Below are 20,847 nucleotides of genomic sequence, written 5' to 3'. Positions count from 1 at the left end.
CCCTCGGCCTACGGCCAGCAGCGCTTCCCCCCGCCTCAGGTAGGCTGGCCCTGCTCTGCTGCTGCTCCAGGGCACTCTGTGTGGGGCAAAGCTGCTGTTCTGTGCGTTAGAACTGGTTGGTTACACGCAGAGAACTGGGTGGCACAACGTGGGCAAAGCTCCTGTTCTGTGTTAGAATTGGTTAGTTACACGCAGAGAACTGGGTGGCACAACGTGGGCAAAGCTCCTGTTCTGTGTTAGAATTGGTTAGTTACACGCAGAGAACTGGGTGGCACAACGTGGGCAAAGCTCCTGTTCTGTGTTAGAATTGGTTAGTTACACGCAGAGAACTGGGTGGCACAACGTGGGCAAAGCTCCTGTTCTGTGTTAGAATTGGTTAGTTACACGCAGAGAACGGGGTGGCACAACACGGGCAAAGCTCCTGTTCTGTGTTAGAACTGGTTGGTTACACACAGAGAACTGGTTAGCTACACACGGAGAGCTGGGTGGCACAACATGGACAAAGCTGGTGGCTTCTCCTGTGGCTTACAGAGGTGGTAACCAGCAAAAGCAAAAGTTGGCTTTGGGGAGGAGAAACAAAGCTTGGCCCTTTCAGCAAACACTGCAATGCATCCAGGGTAGCCTTTGGGAAGCTCCCAGCTCTGAGCACTATCTGTGTGTGCTGGCTTTCAGTCCTGGCTCTCACCTCCTGTTTTGGGCAAATTTCACCAAGGGGACATAAATCTGCCGCAATGTGAGAATATCCCAGAGTGACTCCAACGGAGGCTTCATTGTATTCCCATTTGTGACTTTTTTTTGTGTGTGTGTTGGTTGATGTTTCAGGAGTTATCTCAAGACTCGTTTGGGTCCCAGGCATCCTCTGCTCCCTCAATGGCTTCCAGTAAAGGGCAAGAAGAGATGAACTTGAATCTTCAGTCCAGACCTTCCAGCCTGCCGGTGAGTGGGGCCTGGCCCGAGGGCAATCAGCAGCACAGCAGGAAAATGAGCACTGGTCCTGTTCCACGTGGAAATGGGAGCCATGGAGGCTGCTGTGCTCTTTACTAAGTCATTAGCTTCTGGCTTCCCACTGGAGGTTGAATGTAATTTACAAAAGTAATGGATTTGAGAGGGAAGTTTAACCCTGAGTGCTCTGGTCTGCAGGTGCTGCCTAAAGCAGTTCATTCGGTGAGCTCTCTGTGTGCAGAGTCTGCAGTACCTGACTGCTGTCAGACTAGGCCCTGGCCTCCAGGAAAATCCTCATTTTTACCTTATTTTCCTGTTCCTTGGCCCACTGTGGCGCTGTTGACTGGCGCTGGAGCATCAGTGGACTTCTCTGGTCCAGTGTGACTGAACAGTTGGTGAAAACGACAAATTCATTGGTATCTGGAGTGAGAAAGATCAGTCCCATGTAGCTCCTTCCTTGGCAGATGGAGAATTGGATTTTCTTTGGCATCCTAAATCCTAATGTGCAGTGACCAGTTGGGGATGAGGTTAGTGCCCAGTGTTCCAGCACGTTTTGGGCCAGAGTAGTTAAATTTTGTGTTAAAACACCAAGAAAACAGAGAAGAGTTGAAAGTTTAGGTTAACTTGCTCAAGTTGGTCTGTGCCTCTGGCTTGGAAGAACAATTTGGAGCTGCTGAGTTCCAATTTTGCTGGTAACTTTTGTTCTAACCAGTAGGAAGTGAGCGAGGTTTTATTTTTTTCTTTAGCCACTGGCTAAGTCAGTGCTGGGAGCTGCAGCTGGATTGGCCAGAGGAGTGAGCTGTGTGTAGAACTGAGTTATTTTTGCTCCCAGCAATGAGAACAGCTTTGTTACCAGCCCCTTGAAATAATGCCTTCAGATTGTGGGTGCAAATTGTCACCCAAAATATAAAGTGATTCTAGTTCTGACCACCTAATGGGAGTAGTTGTGGGTTGTTGCTTTTTCTTCCCCTTTTTTTTTTCTTTTTCTCCTTTTGGACCCTGATTACAAAGATTTAATTTGTTCTGAGGCCAGGGGGGAAAAGAAGAATCTTTTTAAATAGCATGTTTCTTTCCACTCTGCCTCTCCACAAGTTCTTCCATGTGACCCATCTTCTGGCGAGGAGCTCAGGAGAAGTGAAGCCACTGAAGCAATTGAAGCAATTGCTGTAGCTCAGAACGGTGGGAAGTCCTTTCAGAGGCACTGCTGATGGAGCCTTCCTGGATCCCACTGATCCCTCTGCCTTGGATTACAGGAATTAGGAGCCAGGCTTCGCAGAAGTGGCTCCTTCTCAGCACCGAGTGGGAGTTTGTGTTGTACCTTGTGGTTAAATATATTTGGCCCTTTTCAAGTTGTCCCTTCTCCTGAGTAGTCTAAGAAAAGAAATCCATCCCAGCTGCAAGAGTGGAGGAGCCTAGAAACAAGGGAATATCTGGTTTTCCTGGCTTTACCACTAAATAATTTGCATTTAAGAAATCAGCCAGTCTTTAGCTTACCCAACCTTGTTGTATTTTTGGCCTTTCTCTTCCTTAGTACGCAAAAAATTAAAAAAAGGAGACTCACTTGTACATCTTCCATAACTCCTTGTTGTCTCTTTGGGATCCTGTAGGACAAGAACAGCACCAGCTGAGAAGGGCTTCAGACAGGGATGCTGTGAGGTGTTGAAAGGCATCTCTGGGATGCTGGCAGCCAAATCCTTCTTTCAGTTTGCAGTGATCAATCTCCTGCACAGAGTTTGGCCTGGGGATGCTCAGGAACACAAGATCTCCATGGAAGGGCACTATCAATTTCTTTTTATCTTCCTGATATTGCTCAATCTGTCTAGTTGAGAAAGTTTTATCCTGCTCAGGAGGATTCCCAGATCCCTGTTTTGCCATTATGGATGACTTAGAGGAGCAGAGTTTGTTTGTGGGCTTTTAATTTTATTACAGAGTCCTGAGCCCTTTCCCAGGCCTGGTGGGTGCTGTGGAAAAGCTCACTGGGTATCCTGGAACTGGGGCAAATCATGCCATGCATCATCTTTAATTAATTAAACAGGGATCAGCCCCAGCAGGAAAAGGAAAAGGAGATTCTGCTTTTTAGGTTCCCGGGAAGTGTTGAGTCCCAGTGCCTTCACGAGTCCTTGGCCTTTGCACGTGGATTTTGTGCACCAATGTTCATGTTGGAATTCTGAGCAATAAAGGGGAATATTCCTTTGGCTGGAGCATCACCCTTCAGGAGGTGCTGGTCTCCTGGCAGGGCCATTGTCAGGTTGTTCAGCTCCTGTGGCTGCTCTGGGGTCTGCCTGAGGAATGTCCTGTGGATCCTTCTGGGTGGGGCCTTCAGGATTCCTTCCCAGTGGTTGTGTCATTAACTAAACTTTCTCCCTGGTGCCTTTTAAAGAGCCCTACCTCCCTGTGAGTGTCCCGGCTGCTCTCCCTTCCTGTGGCAGGCAGGCTGAGGAATTTCTCTGTAAAATTCACTCCTTCCCCAGGGAGTCTCCATCAGGATTGCAGCCAAACTAAACTTAGATTGCAATTGCACAGGAGAAGTGGAGTATTTTGTGTCTGGGTGTAATAGAGGAATAGTGATCCTTGGGATAGATCTGTTTCTCCCAGGAGATTCCCTAGTTTCTTCTCCTTAGCAAAAAATTCTTCCTGGAGAGTTGTATCCAGTTTATTCAGTGCTGGCTTCAACTTTTGAGTCTTGGGTTTTGAGGCTGAAGGAATCACACATTTCCAGGTAAAATCTTCCTTTGTGTAGCCATGGAAGCAGCTCTGGGGGAAGCAGATTCCATCCATTTGGGTTTGGACTGCAGGTCTGCTCTGCTGCAGAGCTCTTTGGCATTTTGGGTTTGTTGGGAGGGATTCTCTCTCTCGTTATGGAACATGGGACAGGTTTTACCTTGCCCCAGTCTGTCTGCTGGGCTGCCTTGAAGGAGTTCCTGATGTCTTTGGGAAGGATGTGGAGCATGAGGCAGGGGTGCCACCAGGCTGTTCATCCCTTCCCAGGCACACAAGTTGGCATCTCTGGTGTTTGAGCTCCCAGGTTGGCCCCAAAAGCCATTAATAAATCAGGAGCACAGAGTCTGGCAGCGTTTTGGAGGTCCTGACACAGCAAGGTCGTTTGAATTTTTGTGGCAGCAAACTGGGCAGTTGGGGCAAAAATTTTGGAATTCCTACCCCAGAATGTTCTTAGTTTGGTCAGTGTAGTGGTGAGCCTGAGGGAGAAATCTCCTCCCTGTCCTGGACAGTTTATTTTCATTCTGTTGTAGAGTGGGAATGGTTTTAACCTCAGTATTTTGCTATTTTGCACTGTTGGGAAGCCATTTTGTTTATTTAGTGATGTTTCCCTCTGGTTCGTCTGTGAATTTGGATCTGAAAAGTGTCCTATCAATGGCAGAAAGGATTTTAACCAACTGAAAATATTCCTGATCCAAGGTTAATTTCTGGGTGTGGGTTCTGGCCTTGGGTCTTTGCACTGTGGATTGAAGGAAATTAGGTTTTGTTGGGTGGGGAGAGGAATGAGGCTGCAGAGCTTTGGCAGAAAAATCTCGTCAGTGAATGTCCCCAGCAGTTGTGGGGTGGTTTTGGTTTGATTATCTCTCCCTCAGTGGAGCAGTTGCTGAGCTGGGGCACTGCAGGCTGTCAGGAAGCACTGCTTGGGCTCTCCTTTCTTTCCAACTGGTCATTTCAGCTGCTCTGGGAGTGCTTGAAGTGGAATAAAGTTGAGCTCTGTCAGCTGCGTCCCCTGACCTGGAAATAATCAATGCAACAGGCTGAAATGCAGCAAAAAACTGTCAGAGCTGCCATGGAGGGAGGCAGGCAGCCTGCTTCCTTAAAATTTCAGTTTAAAATGAATAAATATGGCAACTTTTTCAGGGGGCAGGGAGAAAGAACCTTTTATAGTTGAATCTGCTGGTCACTTCAAACCCTTTTTTTTTCCCCTCTCCTTTTTTTCTCTTTCCATATGGGACTTCCTGCTTCTGTTTGGTTTGTGTTTGGCCTTTTGAGCCCTCTTATTGCTTGCCTTAGGAGAGGGATTAGCAGTGTGTGCATTTCAAAGCAGGGCAGCACAGTGGATATGCAGATAAAGCCACCAGCACCCCAGGCTTCCCCAGGAGCACCTGAAACTCTGGCAGTGCAGATCCCTCCCTGCCTTCAGTTTGTGCCATCTGCAGGGTTTTATCCCAGGCTCTGGTGATAGTGGAAGGTAAAAATGCATTTTTCCTTGTTCAGTGCTCCTCTGCACAAGGTTTTCTTGTTGTGTGACTGTGCCCAGCATTTCTGCATGGTTCCTTGAGAAGGCTGTGCCTTTTCCCCCGAGTTTTTTTATTTTGTTAACTGTGCAGAGCATCTCCAGAGCCACCCTGACCTTCAGCTGCTCAGTGACACCTTTGGCACTCAGCCCTGCCCCAGGGCAGCCTTGCTGTGTGTCCGTGGGGCAGTTCTCTGTCCTGCCAGCCCTTCCTGGGGTCTGAGGGCAGCTGATCCCCCTGTGCCAGAGGTTCTCCCCACGCTGGGGCCGGTCCCCTCCCCAGAGCATCCCAGGGGAGCCGCTGCAGGAGCTGCGCTGTGCGCTGTGCTCAGTGCCGGGCTCGTTTCCTGTTTCTATTCTGGTCTAGAGCAGCTCAGCTCGGCTTCCTGCCTGCGCCTCGCTGCATTCCCCGCAGCCCAGCCCTTCCCTCAGCCCGCCCTGCTCCAGCCCCACCACGGGCAGCAGAGCTGGGACCCCCATGGGACCCCCCGGGCCAGCCATGGCCTGAGAGCTCGCTGCTGGGCAGGAGGGTCTGCAGGGTGGGCAGCCCTGGCCAGGGCTCCTGGCTGTGCTCTGTGCTCTGCTGCTGACATCCCTGTGTGCCAGGGGCCCTGAGCCCCCTCCCCAGGGCAGGGTGAGCCCCTGCCCTGCCCAGCCCTGCTCTCCCAGCAGCTCGGGCTGCAGGCCAGGGAAGTCAGGCTTTCACTTCCTCTCTGCTGCTGCCTGGGCTCACTGCACACCCTTTAAAAGGTGCAGAAGCCTCCTGTGAGTCTGACGTGGGGCGCTTGATGCTCACCCTCTTCCCTTTCCATGCAAAGAGCCCTGCCAGAGGGGAGCCCACCGTGCTGGGAAGGAGGGGCTGCGCTGGGGGGACCCTCCTCTGGAGGGTGTTCAACCCTGGGGTGCTTCAAACAGCACCACACCTGAGCTCTCGCTCCACAGGAGTAATTTCCCTCTTGTTCTGCTTCTGGCACGCTGGATTGACTCGTCTTGGAGACATGAGGGATCATAAATACCATGGGGGAAACTCTTCCCACGTGGTGCCCACGTGTGGGGCCTGGCAGGGGCCCAAGGCCTGGGATGCTCCCATGGGCTGGGATGGGTCACACCAGGATCCCAGTCAGCCCTGGTGACTGGAGGAGTTGTATGATTGGTTTTTATTGCAGTTTTGAATCTGGAAAGAAGAAGCTTCTATTAAGGGAAAGGAAAAAAAAAAAGGTTTAATTTCCTGAAACGACAAGAAGTGACATCTCCAGGCATGGACTGTTCTGGCGCCCTGACCCCAAGGGCAGCCTGGCCTGGGCCAGGTTTCCATGGATATGGTGCCTCTTCCTGTGCCTGCTCACTGCTCTGAGCCAGGAGCAGTTCCCTGATTCTCTCCAAACGTGTCTCAGCCTCCCCATGGCACCCAGAGCAGCACCAGCCTGGGGTGGCACTGCAGAGAGCTCTGGATGGAAATGGTTGCTCTGGAGATGCCCCAGTGCCAAGGGGCCAAACCCTTCCCACAGGTTCCAGGGGGTTGGGGAAGGAGCTGCCAGCCTCCAGCTGTCTCTCAGAATCAGTCCAGGATCACAGGCTGGGTTGGGTTGGAAAGGAACCTAAAGATCATCCAGTTCCAACCCCCTGCCACAGGCAGGGACAGCTTCCAGGGGAAGAACCACTGGATTCACCACACTTGCAGATGCCTGAGACTTTATAAATCTTGTTCTGTCCTAAAATCTTCCTCCTGCTTTTTTAGAAATTGATTCTGTCACTGTTAATTGTTTCAGAGGCTGATGAGAATACTAAAAGCTGATTTATCTTAAAATCCAAAATATTGCCCGAACAGGGGCCTTTTAAATTGTGTAATAATTTCAGCCTCTTGCCTTTGCTGCTTCCCTGTGCCCACCCTGGCTGGGGAGGTTGGCATGGTGGCACAGTCACATGCTGGGATGACTAAATGCTTTGGAGTGTCAGTGCGTGGAACATGAGCCTGGAAAGCGCCTTCCAGAGAAGCTGGGGAATGGGAATATCCTCGTGTCTGGCAGTGCAAGGGGAGCTTCCAGCCTCCTCCTGATCCTGGGTTTTCTGGGAGCTGGGCTCATCATCAGACTTGGGAGAGGAAAATCCTGTGGAAGGAAAGCAGAAGCTCTGTGGATAAGCAGGTCTGTCAGCTAAGGCCTGCACTCGTCTCCCTCCTGCACTTCCTTTCCCACTGATGGGTTGGAGATCCCTGCATCCCCACACCTGCCCAAAATCAGGGAGAGCATCCCCTGCTGCTGCTGCCATGTTGCTTCTTCCTGTGCCCAGAGCCTCCTGCCTCTTTCCTGAGCTTGTTTTGGGGTCAGGGTCACTGTGGGAGCTGGAGGTGTCACCCTTTTGTGCTGGATGGACAGGACAGCTTCTGGGACAGCTGAAGTGACGCCACCGTGGCTGGGAAAATTCGGCATTTTTGTTCTGCTCTGGATGTTTGATGTTGTACCAACCTTTGTGTAAAGCCGGGAGTCCTTTTTGTCAGCTGAGCAGCCTCCAAAGGGTTAATTGGGAGCTCCTGTGTGGGGTTTTGCTGTTGCATCTCACAGGGTCCTGTTGGATCTCACAGGGTCCTTCCCGGGTGGGAGTGCTGCCCTTCCACACGGCGAGTTCTCCCTCCAGCGACATCTTGTTCTGTGGATGAATCATGGTGCTCCTTCTCCACTTTGTGCTGCAGCCACAGCTCTGAATCTCTGCTCTCCAAAGACGGAGAAGATGAGATTTGCTCATCTGCTCCATGCTCGGAGGGGGAGGAAAGCCCCCTCGCCCTCCCTTTTTTTAAAATATATTTTATTTTATTTTATTTGGAGGGGGAAGAGAAGGAGGGGTGGCACAGGGAAGGAGCAGGAGATGTGATTAAAGCTCCTGCCGAGGAGATCTGTGGGAGTGGAGTATCGACCTCTGAAAAATCAATGGCTGCTGCGGTAGCTGTTCCGCAAGGCTCCGGCGCAGGAATGTGGCACAGCCAGCAGCCCTTCCCCTGTCCTGCCCGCTCCATCCCCGGCCTGCTCCCTGCCAGCCCACCACCCTCACCCACATCTACTGAGCTGGATTAGAGCAGCAGCTTATTTTTGCAATCAGAGTAAAATTTCTCGTGTGGCACCGAGCCCCTCCTCCTGCCAGCCTCCCTTCCCTGCAGTGCAGCTCGAGCCAGCAGCTTCTCCCAGTTTGTCTGAAGCCAGCCTGGAAGAATGAGCTTTTCAGCTTCTTTTTTGAGCGAGGAAACTGCACGAATCTCTCTGGCATGTTCCAGTCCCCATCTTAGGTTTGTAATTGCCAGCGCTGCTGCCTGAGAGGAGCTGCAACTCCTTGGAAGGGAAGGGAATATGGACTCTGTAGCAGAGCCTTGCTGAAGCCTTGCTGCTGTTTGTTTTAGTGGGCAGGTGTTTTCCCCTTGAAGTAGTAAAGTCTAGCACTTCCTTCCTCTCTGTAAGGACTGTGGGGAGGAGTGAGTGGCACGTGAGGACTCCCAGGTCCTTGTGGCACACTCAGTTTGGTACCAAACTTGGTGTTTTTTCTCTTGCTGAACTCAATTCTTGTTGCTCTCATGTCACCCCTGCTCAGATCAGAGGTGGAGCTTCCAGGGACATATCCAAGGGGCCAATCCCAGTGATTTCATTGCAAATACATCTCTTTGTTCCTGGTTTTGTCCCATTTTGAAGGAGGACGTCCCCTTTGTGTCTTGTCCGGCCCATGCCCACACCAGGAATGATCCTGAAGGTGCTTTTGGTGCTGGAAAGATGGACTCGTGTTCCTCTCCACAGTGACTGGTGGTGGAGGAGCAGAGGGAGGGGAAATGATGGCCATCCCTGGCACAAGCTGTGTGTTTGTCACCCTAGGACAAAGTTTTCGGGACAGGACAAGACTTGGAAAATCGCTATTCTGACTCTTGATTTGTCAGCTTTGGAGACGCTGGATGAGAAATCTCTGGATGAAAAGCATCAGCTGGGTTTCCACTGGAGCTGAACTTGTTCCCAGCTCCAGTTTCTGGTTTCTGCTGGGGACCAGTCTGGAAGAGGCACAGCAGGAAAGCCCTGGGGCTGCAGGGCCTCTCCAGACCCTTCTGTCACATCTGGGAAAACCTCAGGTTCCTTTGTGGGGGTGCTGTGAGTGGAGCACGGGGAAGTCTCCAGGAGAAAGTGTTCTGTGGAGCACGAGAGGCAGGATTTGTCTGTGCTGCCAAAGGAGGAACAAATCTATCCATGTCCCAAAAATAGCAGGGAGATCCTGCCAGTCAGCTGTGTGATTGTTGTGATAGAGAGGATTGAGGTATTTTGGGTGTGGAAATAAAGGGGAAGGAAAGGACAAGCTTGTGATTTTTAAATGTTGGTAGTTCTTGAGTAAGTGGAAAAGCAACTGCACAGAAAAAGAGCTTGTAATAGAAAGTGAGTATTTCAATCAGAAGGAAGGAAGAGGCTTTTTCCCTTTCAGAAAGAACTGGGGAATAAATTTAGCCATTGTTCTCTGGTCTTGCTTGTGAGCATCTTATGGAAACAACTGGCCTTATAGAATTTATAAACTGCAGCACATGCCCATCTCAGACCATGATTTCCCTGAGTGCTGTCTGGTGATCTGACGGTGTGAGATCATTCCCTGTTCCCCCACACTTCCACGTGGAAGGGCCGAGGCTGGGATGGGCAGGGGAGGCTGCAGTCCCTGCTCAGGAATTCCTTTTGCTGTCTGGTCAGTCTTCCTGCTCCTCCAGATCAGTGGGACGGGCCGGAGCAGAGCCTCGAGCCTCTCTGCTCCTCTGGGACTTTGTTACCTTGATCTTAAGCATTTCTGGCTGTTCCATCTCTGTTTGTTTAACCAATGAGCTGTATCAGATGGAGGGGTGCTGGTTCCTGCTGCCAGATAAAAGAATCCCGGCTGTTTCCAGCACAAACCCTCGGCTCCTTGTGCTGCCACGCCGGGGCTTGCAGGGATTTCTGTGCAGGGCTGAGCTGCCCTGGCCCCTGCCTGTGTGGCTGCAGGCAGGGATTGCTGTGCTGCGAGCAGGAGGTGCTGTGCTGCTTGCTGCTCGTCAGCAGCACTGAGAGCCCCGCGCTGGCACCGGCCCGGCTCGGGCATCCTCTCTCTCGCAGCTGGAACCGCTCCCTCCCCGGGTCCCCGTGGGCTTCCGCTATCAGGTCACATCCCAAAATAACACTGGGCAGTATTTCAAGTGAAGAAACTCAGGCTTTGGGGCTGCAGCCAGCCTGGAGTGTGAGATTCTGTGTGAAATAGTTGGAATCCCTCCAGCGTTTTTGATCTGCATGGCAGATGAGCAATAAAATGCATAAAAAACACATTGGAAACACGTGAGGAAATTCTCCAGACCCTGACGTTTCCTTGAGTTGGCAGAGCTGCTGCTGCCGAGCCTCACCTCCTGTCTGGGCTCCCTGGCTGTGCTGTGGGAGAGGGGAGAGCCCTTCTTCTGCTGCTGTGCCTTCCCAGGGCTGCTCCTGGTGCTCCGTGGGAGGCAAATAAAACCTCCCAGGCCCTCTGCTCTTGGGCTGCGTCCAGAACCCCCTGACGACAGCAGGGCTCCATTATTTCCATCAGGTTTCATTGTTTTTAAAGGTTCTCTGCTGCAGCTGCCCTGAAAACAGGCTGCAGGGAGATGCAGGGATTTCCTTTTCCCCTGCTTTGAGGGTGGCAGAGCTGGAGGTGTCTTTTAGGTTTAATTAACCCCTGGTGCCCTGGTGCTTGGCATCCTGAGAGAGAATTTGATGGGAGGAAACCAGCTCCCCCCTGATGAGCTGCTGGGGCTCAGACATTCCAGTCCATGTTTTCTCCTTCCCCTTGCAGGAGTTTCCCTTCTGAGCAGCTCAGTCTTGCTGAATAATACACTCAGAAAATGCTGCTGTGCTGGCAGAACCCTTCTTTGCTGGGAAATGACTTTATTGTTGGAATTCATAAAACTTACCTATCTTTGGAGGTGAAAGTCACTTCAGGAGTTACTAGATTTTCACGGTCCTGTTTCAGCTCATGTCCCAACAGCTGGGAAAGGGAGGTGTGTAATTCCCTTCCAACTCACTTAAACTGATAATCTGGGAGCCTGATGCACAGCTGAAGCTCTGGGGGTCCCTCCTGATGTGTCAGCATTGGGGCACAGCCACCCAGGACCCACCTGCTCCATTAAAATGGGATGTTTTTAAATGCCTTGAGTACTAAAGCATTGATGCACAGGCAAGGTGGAAGGCATGAGCTCTGCAGATTGTTATCTGCTTCTTAGGAGTTAATTTTCAAACCATTTTTAACGTTCCTTCATTTTATGTCTTGCAGATATTTGGTGATTCAAAGTAAAACTACCTTCATGTGTTGAAGGGACATGCCAGTATTTCCATCCAGTTGTAGGCTGGACTGAACTGGTTTCTGGACATTCTGATCCTTTCATGGGCTCTGGGGGGAGTCTCTTTGTGTGTCTTGTATCAGTGGCTGCAGTTGGGTGCAGTAAATCTCAGTGAGAGGAGTGTTTTGCTCTTGATTGTTTGTGTTGGTTGATGCTTTTTAATGCAAAATGTTGGAAATAATGTCTCTTTACTCCCACTTCAGATGGTTTCTGCAGTAGGAATGTGGGATTTGTCAAAGCTGTCCAGGGGAAAACACCCAAATAGCTGCATAAAGGAGCAGTGCTTTTGATGTTACAATAGGAAAGTAGTGAAAATTGCAAGAGATCTTAGACACTATTTTTAGGATTTTCTGCAGTTTTTTAGCTTTCATTGAAATAAAACAAAGCTTTTTTTTTTTCCCTCAGGAAGATAATACTTGAGCAGTAAGCAAATACACCTCAGAGACTGTGGTGCAGGAAATGAGCTCTCCAACAGGAGCAGTAATGGAAGGGGAGGGAGGACACGCTCTGCACTAAATCATCCCACCAAGTGTCTGGGCTCTGCAGCTCCAAAGTAACACTGGCCAGCATTTGTTAGAAGCATTTTGTTCAAATTCCATTAAAACAGAGGAAATTGCTGTGCTGGAGCAGCTGAAGGTGGTGCTGAGGCCCAGCTCTGCCCTCGGAGTGTCCCAGTCCCACGGGGTGATGAGGTGCTTGGGTGTCACCGTGTTGGCTTTTATTCCTCCATAATTCCCTTCTCCCTGCGTTCCACGTCCTGGCTGTGCTGTCAGAGCCTTTGCAGACCCCCTGGCAGGCAGGGCTGGGTGTGGGGGCTCCTGCTCCCCAGGGCTGATGAGGTGCAGTGTCTGTTCCAGGTCCATGTGCACTGCCAGGGCTGGGAAAGCATTCATTCCCTGCACTGCTGCTGAACCAGGAGCTGTGCTGTCAGTGTAAATGGAACCAGGCTGTCCAGGTGATTTATCAGCTGCCTCGGCCTTTCTCCGTGGGGTTTAAATGAGGTTGGCTCTGCTTGTGCTGTTCAGCTGAGTTCTGTGCAGGGAAGATGACCTGGGATTCCCTCAGGGCTCACCCAGAACCCTTCTGATCCAGAGCTGATTGCTCTGGAAGACTTAGGAAGGGTAAGTGAAGTCCTGGTAAGCTTTGGCCTCCACTTCTTCACCTGCCATGATCCTTTGAACCTCTGGCAGAGATTTTATCTAATCCCTGGAATAGTTACAACTTCCCAGCTTTCTGTTCAAATAGGCTGCCACTTCCTCTGGCTGGGGCTGCTCCTGACTCATTGAGTGCAGGCCAAGCCTGAGCAGCTGATGCACCTTGTTAGCAGCCAGCCAGCACAATTGGGCATGCTGGATCTGATCTGCACATCAGCTCCTTGGAATTAGCCCCATTCCACACTTGCCAGCTGGTTCTTGATGCTGTGGCAATTGGAGGTTTCAGCTCTCTTAGGCTTTTTGTGCTTTTCTTCTGCAAGGTGAATACATGCAGGAGGAAGGGTGTTTTCTAGCCTTGCCTTCGACAAAAGCTAAACTTTACAGGTTGATGCAGTAACTGCTAATTTTTGCTGTCTTTGAAGAAAGGGAAGTGGGAACCCTGAAGAGTATTTTATGGTTTTCTTTTAAATCTCTGTTTAGTTTGTTTTTATCCATCTCAAGTGAGTAGTTTCCCAGCTCATAGGAGGTTTATGAATTAATTATGGTGAGGCAGGAGTTTTCTGTCTTTCAGAGGCTGAGCCACGTTTCCCTTCCAAGCCATGATCACATGGACTGTCTCCTGTGTTTGCAGTTTTGCGTGTGCTGTTGATGCATTCTTTAACTTCCCACCTCTGAACTGAATCAAAAGGAGAATTAGCCAGTTGTTTGGGCCAGCAGCAAACCAGCTCAGGAGCTCCTGGGTTCAGACTGGCAGCAGGATAAGACACGTCTGGCAGCTGCCTCAGTCTGCAGCAGCCTTTGGTACCAACAGTAAACAGCTCACTGACTCCTGTGTGCTGCATGCCCAGGGACAAGTGCTCCTCCTGAGCAGTGTGTGAGTGAGCAGCCCCGTGGCTCTGTGGTTTCTGATGTGTTTCTGTGCCCTGCAGGACCTGTCTGGTTCCATAGATGACCTGCCCATGGGGACCGAAGGAGCCCTGAGCCCTGGAGTAAGCACATCAGGGATTTCCAGCAGCCAAGGAGAGCAGAGTAACCCAGCTCAGTCTCCTTTCTCGCCACATACCTCTCCTCACCTGCCAGGCATCAGAGGACCCTCCCCCTCCCCAGTTGGATCTCCAGCCAGCGTTGCTCAGTCCCGCTCCGGTCCCCTGTCCCCTGCTGCAGTCCCAGGTAACCTCTCACTCCAGCTCTGCTGGGGCTCTGCTGTGCTGCCCAGAGCTGCCCTGGGTGCTTACTGAGCTCCTCTGAGCTCCCTGGTGTGTGTGAGAGGTTTCTGGGGGTGGGTGAGGTGCTGGGGAGCCAGCAGTGCCCTTGCTCCAGCCTGAGTGACCACTTGCTGCCGTTCTCCCCTTGTCCTGGGCTTGTTTGGGGTTCTGGGGTGTGACTGCTGCCTGCTGGGTGTGTGGAGGTCTGTGCTGATGGCGTGTGTCCTTTCTGTGGCCCAGGCAATCAGATGCCTCCCCGCCCGCCCAGCGGCCAGTCGGACACGATCCTGCACCCCTCCATGAACCAGTCGAGCATCGCGCAGGACCGAGGTGGGTCACACCCTGCTGGCTCCAGTTCCCTGCCCTGGGGACAGGGTTCTGTGGGGCTGAGCACTGGAAAGCTGCCCCAGGACTACAGGCTGAAGCGTTGAGGCACCTTGCAGTAAATTCAGCTGTTGGTGGCTGTTTGGCCTCTGAATGTTCCGTCCAAACTGGTGCTTTGGCCTCTAAGATGTTTTCTCTGGCTTCTTAATATGCTTTAAGCTTCAAAACAAGGGGTGCTCACAACAATATTGTGTGCCTTCGCCCTTTGAGGGAGTAAGATTTTGGGGGTAAAAATGCATGTAAAATTTCAGCTCTCCTGGCTGAAGGTATAGAGTTGTCACCCTGAGAAAACAAACAAGTGAACAAAAACCAAGAACAAGAAGCCCCAAGGATTTGCAGAGCTGTACTGGCTTCTGCTGTGACACTAAGAGGTTTTTTTTCTGACTAAAACAGGAAATTGGATCTGCTATCTGCTCAGATAACACCAGCTCCTTAATGCAGCCACTAAAATGTGTCCAGGCTGTTGCTGGAAGGGTTCTGTCGGTGCTGGGGGTGTTGCCTGGCACACGTGTGTGCACTGGCAGCTGGGGATGCTTTGCACTAACGATGTTTTCCCTCCTGGTGTGCAGGGTACATGCAGAGGAACCCCCAGATGCCCCAGTACAGCTCCCCCCAGCCCGGCTCAGCCTTATCCCCCCGGCAGTCCTCGGGAGCACAGATGCACGCCGGCATGGGGCCCTACCAGCAGAACTCCATGGGGAGCTACGGACCCCAGGGCGGCCAGTACGGACCTCAAGGTGGGAACAGGGCCAGCAAAGGCCTCTCTCTGTCCTCATGTCTTGTTGGGGCCCCGGGTTGCTCAGAAAAGCTGTGGCTGCCCCATCCCTGGAAGTGTTCAAGGCCAGGTTGGAGCAATCTGGGATAGTGGAGGGTGGCCCTGCCCGTGGGATGATGTCCAAGGTCCCTTCCAAAGGACTCCATGATTCCATGATAAATGTTCTGATTTGTCTCCTCTTAATCTTTGGGTGCTACCAACCAGAGCTTTGCTCCTGTTGAGATTGATGGGATATGTTGCTTTCAGGGATAGCTGTACTTCTAAAAGTAGGATTCTTCCTCTTTATTTAGGAATAAGCAGATTGTGCATCCCATGTAATTGTGACAAAGGGATGGCTCTCCTTGGAGAGGAAGATGATGAAGTGGTGCCAGTTTTGGGAAGGGTTAATGTGGGATTTTCCATCCTGTCCTGGGCCGTTTAGCTCTCTGTGCTGGGTTGAGGTTTGGGAGAGTTTCAGGCAGCTTCTGAATCGATGTTGTTACTTGGCTGTGTCAAAACACATTTTACGTGGCTTATATCCAAGTACTTTGACTTTGTGTTGAGGTGTGAACACTCCCCCTCATCTCTGTTAGTGATCTTTAAATATTTGCCGATAGAGGATTTCTGTGGTGATTCATGAATGGAGCGGGGTGAGTGATGCTGTGTTCCCCTGTGCTCTCTCCCCAGGAGGGTACCCCAGGCAGCCAAACTACAACGCCATGTCCAACGCCAACTACCCCAGCCCGGGCATGGGGGGCAGCATGAACCCCATGGGGGCGGGCAGCCAGATGCACGGCCAGAGCGGGGTGCCCCCGTACAGCGGGCTGCCCCCGGGCAGGATGGGCCACGGGGCCATGGGCAGCCGGCCCTACGGGCCCAACATGGCCAACATGCCGCCCCAGGTGGGCAGCGGGATGTGCCCCCCGCCCGCCGGCATGAACCGCAAGGCGCAGGAGGCGGCCGCCGCCGCCATGCACGCCGCTGCCAACTCCATCCAGAACAGGTAGGGGGGCACAGCTGGCACGGGGCCTGGCACAGCTCGCTGCTCTGGGCTGGGGGTGACTCTGGGGGAATGCTCACAGGCGCTTCTGGAGGTTTCTGCCCTCCGTGGGGGTTTCTGCCCTTCATGGACATTTGGTTCCCAAGTGAAGTATTAAAAAGGAAGAGAGTAAAGCCTGGAGGAGCTGTGTGTGTGTTGGAATGCCCAGAGCAGCTGCGGCTCCCCCATCCCCAGCAGTGCCCAAGGCCAGCTTGGACACAGCCTGGAGCAGCTTGGGATAGTGGAAGGTGTCCCTGCCCCATGGTGGGGGTTAAACAGGGGATAATCCTTATGGTCTGTCCAACCCAAACCATTCCAGCACTCTATACATCATTTATGACATACTTAGGGAGTTTTTAATGTTCACAGGTGGAATTATTCAACTATGAGATGCCTTCAGTTGTTTTTGCATTTTGCTTTCTGTTATTCTCTGTTCCCTGGGTGACTTGGAGATGCTGCCCCTGTGCTGCAGCCCCTAAACCCAGCAGCCACCCAGCTGTGTGTGTGATCCAAGGCATTGCTTGTCCACTGTGAGGAGCTTCTTCCTTTTAGGGCCTTGATGAGCAGCTGTGGGAAAGGAGCTGGAATTCAGCTCTGAACTTTGCACTGTTTTCTGTGGTTGTTTTCTCCTTTATTGCCCATTTCAGAGTAGGTGTGTGTGGCCTACCAGAATGCCAGGGGAGCCATGAACGTGCTCTTAAATTGGGTTCCCCCAGAAGTGGTGGATTATTTGTTGTCTGACTGGACACTGCTCTTTATCCTCACCTGGGGGCTGCTCCTGCAGCCTCCTGCTTTTACCTGTGCCTGCCAAGGCTCAAGTTCCCAAACCCCAATAAAGGCACCCAAGCCTGTCCCTTTGAGGAAGGAGTTTGAGCCACAGTTGTGTGGGAGGTTTGCGATACATGGAAAACAATGCTTCCAGCCCAGGACATTCCACAATTCTAAATTCGCACTTCACTGCCCAAGTCTGCAGGTTAAAGGCAATTTCACAACTGAAATGAGGCTCAGTTTGTGGATGTAGGAGAACAAGATGAAGGGGGAAAATGTTCAGAGCTCAAGTCCCACTTTCCAAAGGGTTTGCATCCCCTTTTCTCTTGACAGTGTGACTTGGGCTCTGGGTACTGAGCTTTACAAGAGCACCTGATCTTTGTTCTTCTCTTGGAAAAATGGTTTGGGGCAAGTCACTTCTCCATGTCCTTTTAAAGTTTCTTTTAGCAAAGCTGCTTCCTCAGAAGGCAATATCCCAGTAGTGCCTAATGTGTGGAGTAATTGTGTGTTTCTTCCTCCTGCAGGCCTCCTGGTTATCCCAACATGAACCAGGGGGGAATGATGGGCACTGGGCCTCCTTATGGGCAGGGAATTAACAGCATGGCTGGCATGATGAACCCCCAGGGGCCCCCCTACCCCATGGGGGGCAACATGGCCAACAACTCTGCAGGTAAGCCAGAGCTTTAGGACTTCACTGGTGTCATTGCCCTGGCAGGAGAATCAGTGTTAAAGATTCCTTTAACTTCCCAGGGATGGCAGCAAGCCCTGAAATGATGGGACTCGGGGATGTCAAATTAACACCTGCAACTAAAATGAACAACAAGGCAGATGGGACGCCCAAAGCAGAATCCAAGTCAAAGGTAAAACGTTCTGGGTTGTGTTTTTATTGACTCCCATCCTCCTCAGCATCCAGGGAAATAAAGCCATGTGTTGTGTTGGATTGAACAGTGTGAGAAATGGAGGGGAGTGCTTCCCAGTCCTGTGGGAGACATGGATTTCACCTGGAAAACAAATTCAGTATTAGGAATTATTACCTGCCACAGTGAAACTGCCAAAAGCAGCATAAACAAACCTGAGTTTGTTGGTGGAGTGGGCCTGGAGCGAGTCAGCTCTCAGCTGGGACGTGGTAACTAAAGTGTTGCAGTTGTTTCACAAACAGACCTCTCACTAATCCTGTATCAAAGCCAGAAGAGGGAGGCAAACAAGTTCTTCAGGGAGTGTTTTTCTTTGCATTGCTGCTACCAGTTTCAAAAGAACCACCAAAAAAGCAGTTTCTGAGCCCCTGGTCTCCTCCTTTGCTACCTGAAGGAAAACAAATGCTCAGCACGTTTGATCGCTGTGCCAGCAGCAAGAAGATCCAGGAGATCTCTCACTTGTGCTGCTGTGCTTTGGCATCTGCCTCTCTTATTTATGGCAAAAGAGGACCTGAATGCTCTTGGCCAGAAATCAGGGCTGTGCTGTAGAAGGAATCTTATGTGCCATGAACATGCTCAGTTCTGGGTCTAGGGTTCACCTGGAACATATCAGGTTTGAGGAACACCTCTAGTTCAGGAGCTCATTTTTGAGTAAGGATTTGGAGTGCCAAAGCCATCTCTGCCTCCACTCCCGGTGGTGAAGGACACAGGAGACAGGGCCAGCAGGAGGAGACAGGGCCAGATGCCCCCTGGGACATGGAGGAGCTGCTGTTGTGCTGCTCAGTCCTGATCTCTCTTTCCTTCTCCTAGAAGTCCAGTTCCTCTACCACGACCAACGAGAAGATCACCAAGCTGTACGAGCTGGGAGGGGAGCCCGAGAGGAAGCTGTGGGTGGATCGATACCTGGCCTTCACTGAGGAGAAGGCCATGGGCATGACCAACCTGCCAGCCGTGGGCAGGAAGCCCCTGGACCTGTACAGGCTCTACATCTCTGTCAAGGAGATCGGGGGATTGACTCAGGTCAGTGACAAAGATCAGCTCTGGGGCCACATGTGAGCCATGAATTTCCATGTAGCCACACTTTATCTGTTTTATTTCTGTAAATAAAACCCAGCACCCTTTAAGTGAGCCAGATGTCTGCTCTCCCTTTGTCTGGGTGAGAACAGTCTGTGGCCAGATCCAATCCAAGCCCTTTTTCCTGCTTGCCCACTGCAAAGATTGGTGACACTGTCTTTGTCTCTGCATCTGGCTGTCAGCTGACCTCGTGCCTAATTTGATTTGCAATCTGTCCCTGTAAATCTGAAAAGTTTTCTGCAGGTGAAGAAGGGAGTTCAGTGGTTTTGGGGTTGCTCTGCTTGGCCCTCAGTGCATCCTTTGTGTGAGCTGGGAAGGGTTGATGTCTCCTCTGGGAGGTGGTACAGCTGGGATTTGGAGTTTAGAGCCTCCTTTTGCTCGTGCAGGTCAACAAGAACAAGAAGTGGCGTGAGCTGGCCACCAACCTGAACGTGGGCACGTCGAGCAGTGCAGCCAGCTCTCTGAAGAAGCAGTACATCCAGTGTCTGTACGCCTTCGAGTGCAAGATCGAGCGCGGCGAGGACCCCCCTCCCGACATCTTCGCAGCTGCTGACTCCAAGAAGTCCCAGACCAAGATCCAGCCCCCGTCTCCAGGTGAGGCCAGGCCCTGGTTTGAGCAGTGGCTGTGTGAGCAGGAGGGTCTGTGGCACGTGCTGGGGGCCAGGCTGCTCCAAACTGCCAAACCCCCCCACCCTGTTCTCCGGCTGTGCAGGATAAAAATGCTTTGGTAAAGTGGGAGTGGATGAGCCTCTTGGGATAGTTCAGTTTTGTGTGTCCAAGCTCTGGATTAAGCTTGAGAAAAAGGAAAACCCAAAAATACACACACACACACACACACACATACACACACACACACACACACACCTCTGTGCTTGCTGCTGCATCTCTCTGGTGGAGAGAGGGCTCTGGAGTTTCCCTGCAGGGTGGCTCCAACAGCAGCCCTTGTTACTGCTCCTGTTTGGGAACCCACTGCAAAAGCTGAGCTGCTTTGGACTGTGCCAGTGATACCTTCTGGGAGGAGAGGCTGCTTGTGGGTGTGCACTCACCCTCCTCAGGAATTCCTGCTCTCAGCCCTCAGCAGGAGCCAGGGAGGGCATTCTGAGGCTCTGTGCTCAGAGCACTGGGGGCCTACAGCAAGCTGGGTGCTTTAGGAATCTTTAAAATGCACCTTTGCTGTTGTTTCAGATTTTAGGGGGTGCTCCTGTTTCTGAATATTTAAGCATAATGCTCAATTGAGATTTGTTAAACAAAAAAAGAAAAGACATGCAGGCCAGCCATGCACGTTGTGCTCTTTAGTCTTTGGAAAGTCTGCTCCTTTCTTCTCATTTGCATTGAGTTCATTGCTTGAATTGCTGCTGAATTTGCCAACTCTTCTTTAAGCTTGAGTTTTCCAGTTTGTCTTATAACTAAAAATCTTCAGATGCTTTTTCTGGAGCCTGCTCATGTAGGTGAAATAAAAATTTGGTCTGCTTTGAAGTTCCTATAATGTTTGCAAAAAAATGCCTTTTTGGTTCTGAAACCTGGCACCATCTTCGTCTGGCTCCTGAGGAGCAGAATAATGAAGCTCTTTTGCCTGCAGTGCAGTTGTGTCCCAGCCCTGCTGGACCCTTCAGGGACTGTGGGCTTGTCCCAGTGCTCTGCTGGGCACCACAATTCTCCTTCCAGCTACAGGGGGGTTTTTGTAAAGAACTAAATCATGTCTTGTCCCTGGTCAGGAAACCTGCCCCAGTGGGGCTTCAGCCTTGGTGTGTTCTGCAGGATAAAGTAACTTCTGTGCCATTAGACTGAACCTCTGTCCAAAGTGGGTCTGAGTTCTGCCCAAACTAGACCACAAATCCAATCCCACTTTATTTCCAAAACCTCTTTCTTGCCCCCCAAGGCAGTGGAATAAAGATGTTGAGAGCATTTGGAGTTTATTTGTAGAGCGCTGAGACTTTTAGAAAGCCACTTTAGACTTGTTGTGGCTCTAGGTGTGTGTCAGAGTGGATTAGGTGCTGCATCAGATTTTGTTTTGTTTTAGCTCACATGGTGTT

The 20,847-nt window shown here is 51.3% G+C and overlaps 1 protein-coding gene across 1 annotated transcript in view; it reads left to right on the top strand.

Annotated features, from left to right (window-relative positions):
• ARID1A (AT-rich interaction domain 1A) overlaps positions 1-20,847 on the top strand; it is a 31,676-nt gene that overhangs the window by 1,378 nt on the left and 9,451 nt on the right. Inside the window, exons 3-12 of the mRNA XM_031062026.1 lie at positions 3-39; positions 823-936; positions 13,606-13,846; positions 14,122-14,211; positions 14,835-15,002; positions 15,707-16,022; positions 17,351-17,496; positions 17,577-17,686; positions 18,551-18,760; positions 19,201-19,408. Of these exons, the coding sequence (XP_030917886.1) occupies positions 3-39; positions 823-936; positions 13,606-13,846; positions 14,122-14,211; positions 14,835-15,002; positions 15,707-16,022; positions 17,351-17,496; positions 17,577-17,686; positions 18,551-18,760; positions 19,201-19,408 (1,640 nt within the window). The remainder of the gene's footprint in view (positions 1-2; positions 40-822; positions 937-13,605; positions 13,847-14,121; positions 14,212-14,834; positions 15,003-15,706; positions 16,023-17,350; positions 17,497-17,576; positions 17,687-18,550; positions 18,761-19,200; positions 19,409-20,847) is intronic.

Source organism: Geospiza fortis, unplaced genomic scaffold (genome assembly GCF_000277835.1).
Source record: "Geospiza fortis unplaced genomic scaffold, GeoFor_1.0 scaffold432, whole genome shotgun sequence".
NCBI classification, from domain to species: Eukaryota; Metazoa; Chordata; class Aves; order Passeriformes; family Thraupidae; genus Geospiza; species Geospiza fortis.
This window is presented reverse-complemented; position numbering and strand designations above follow the sequence as displayed.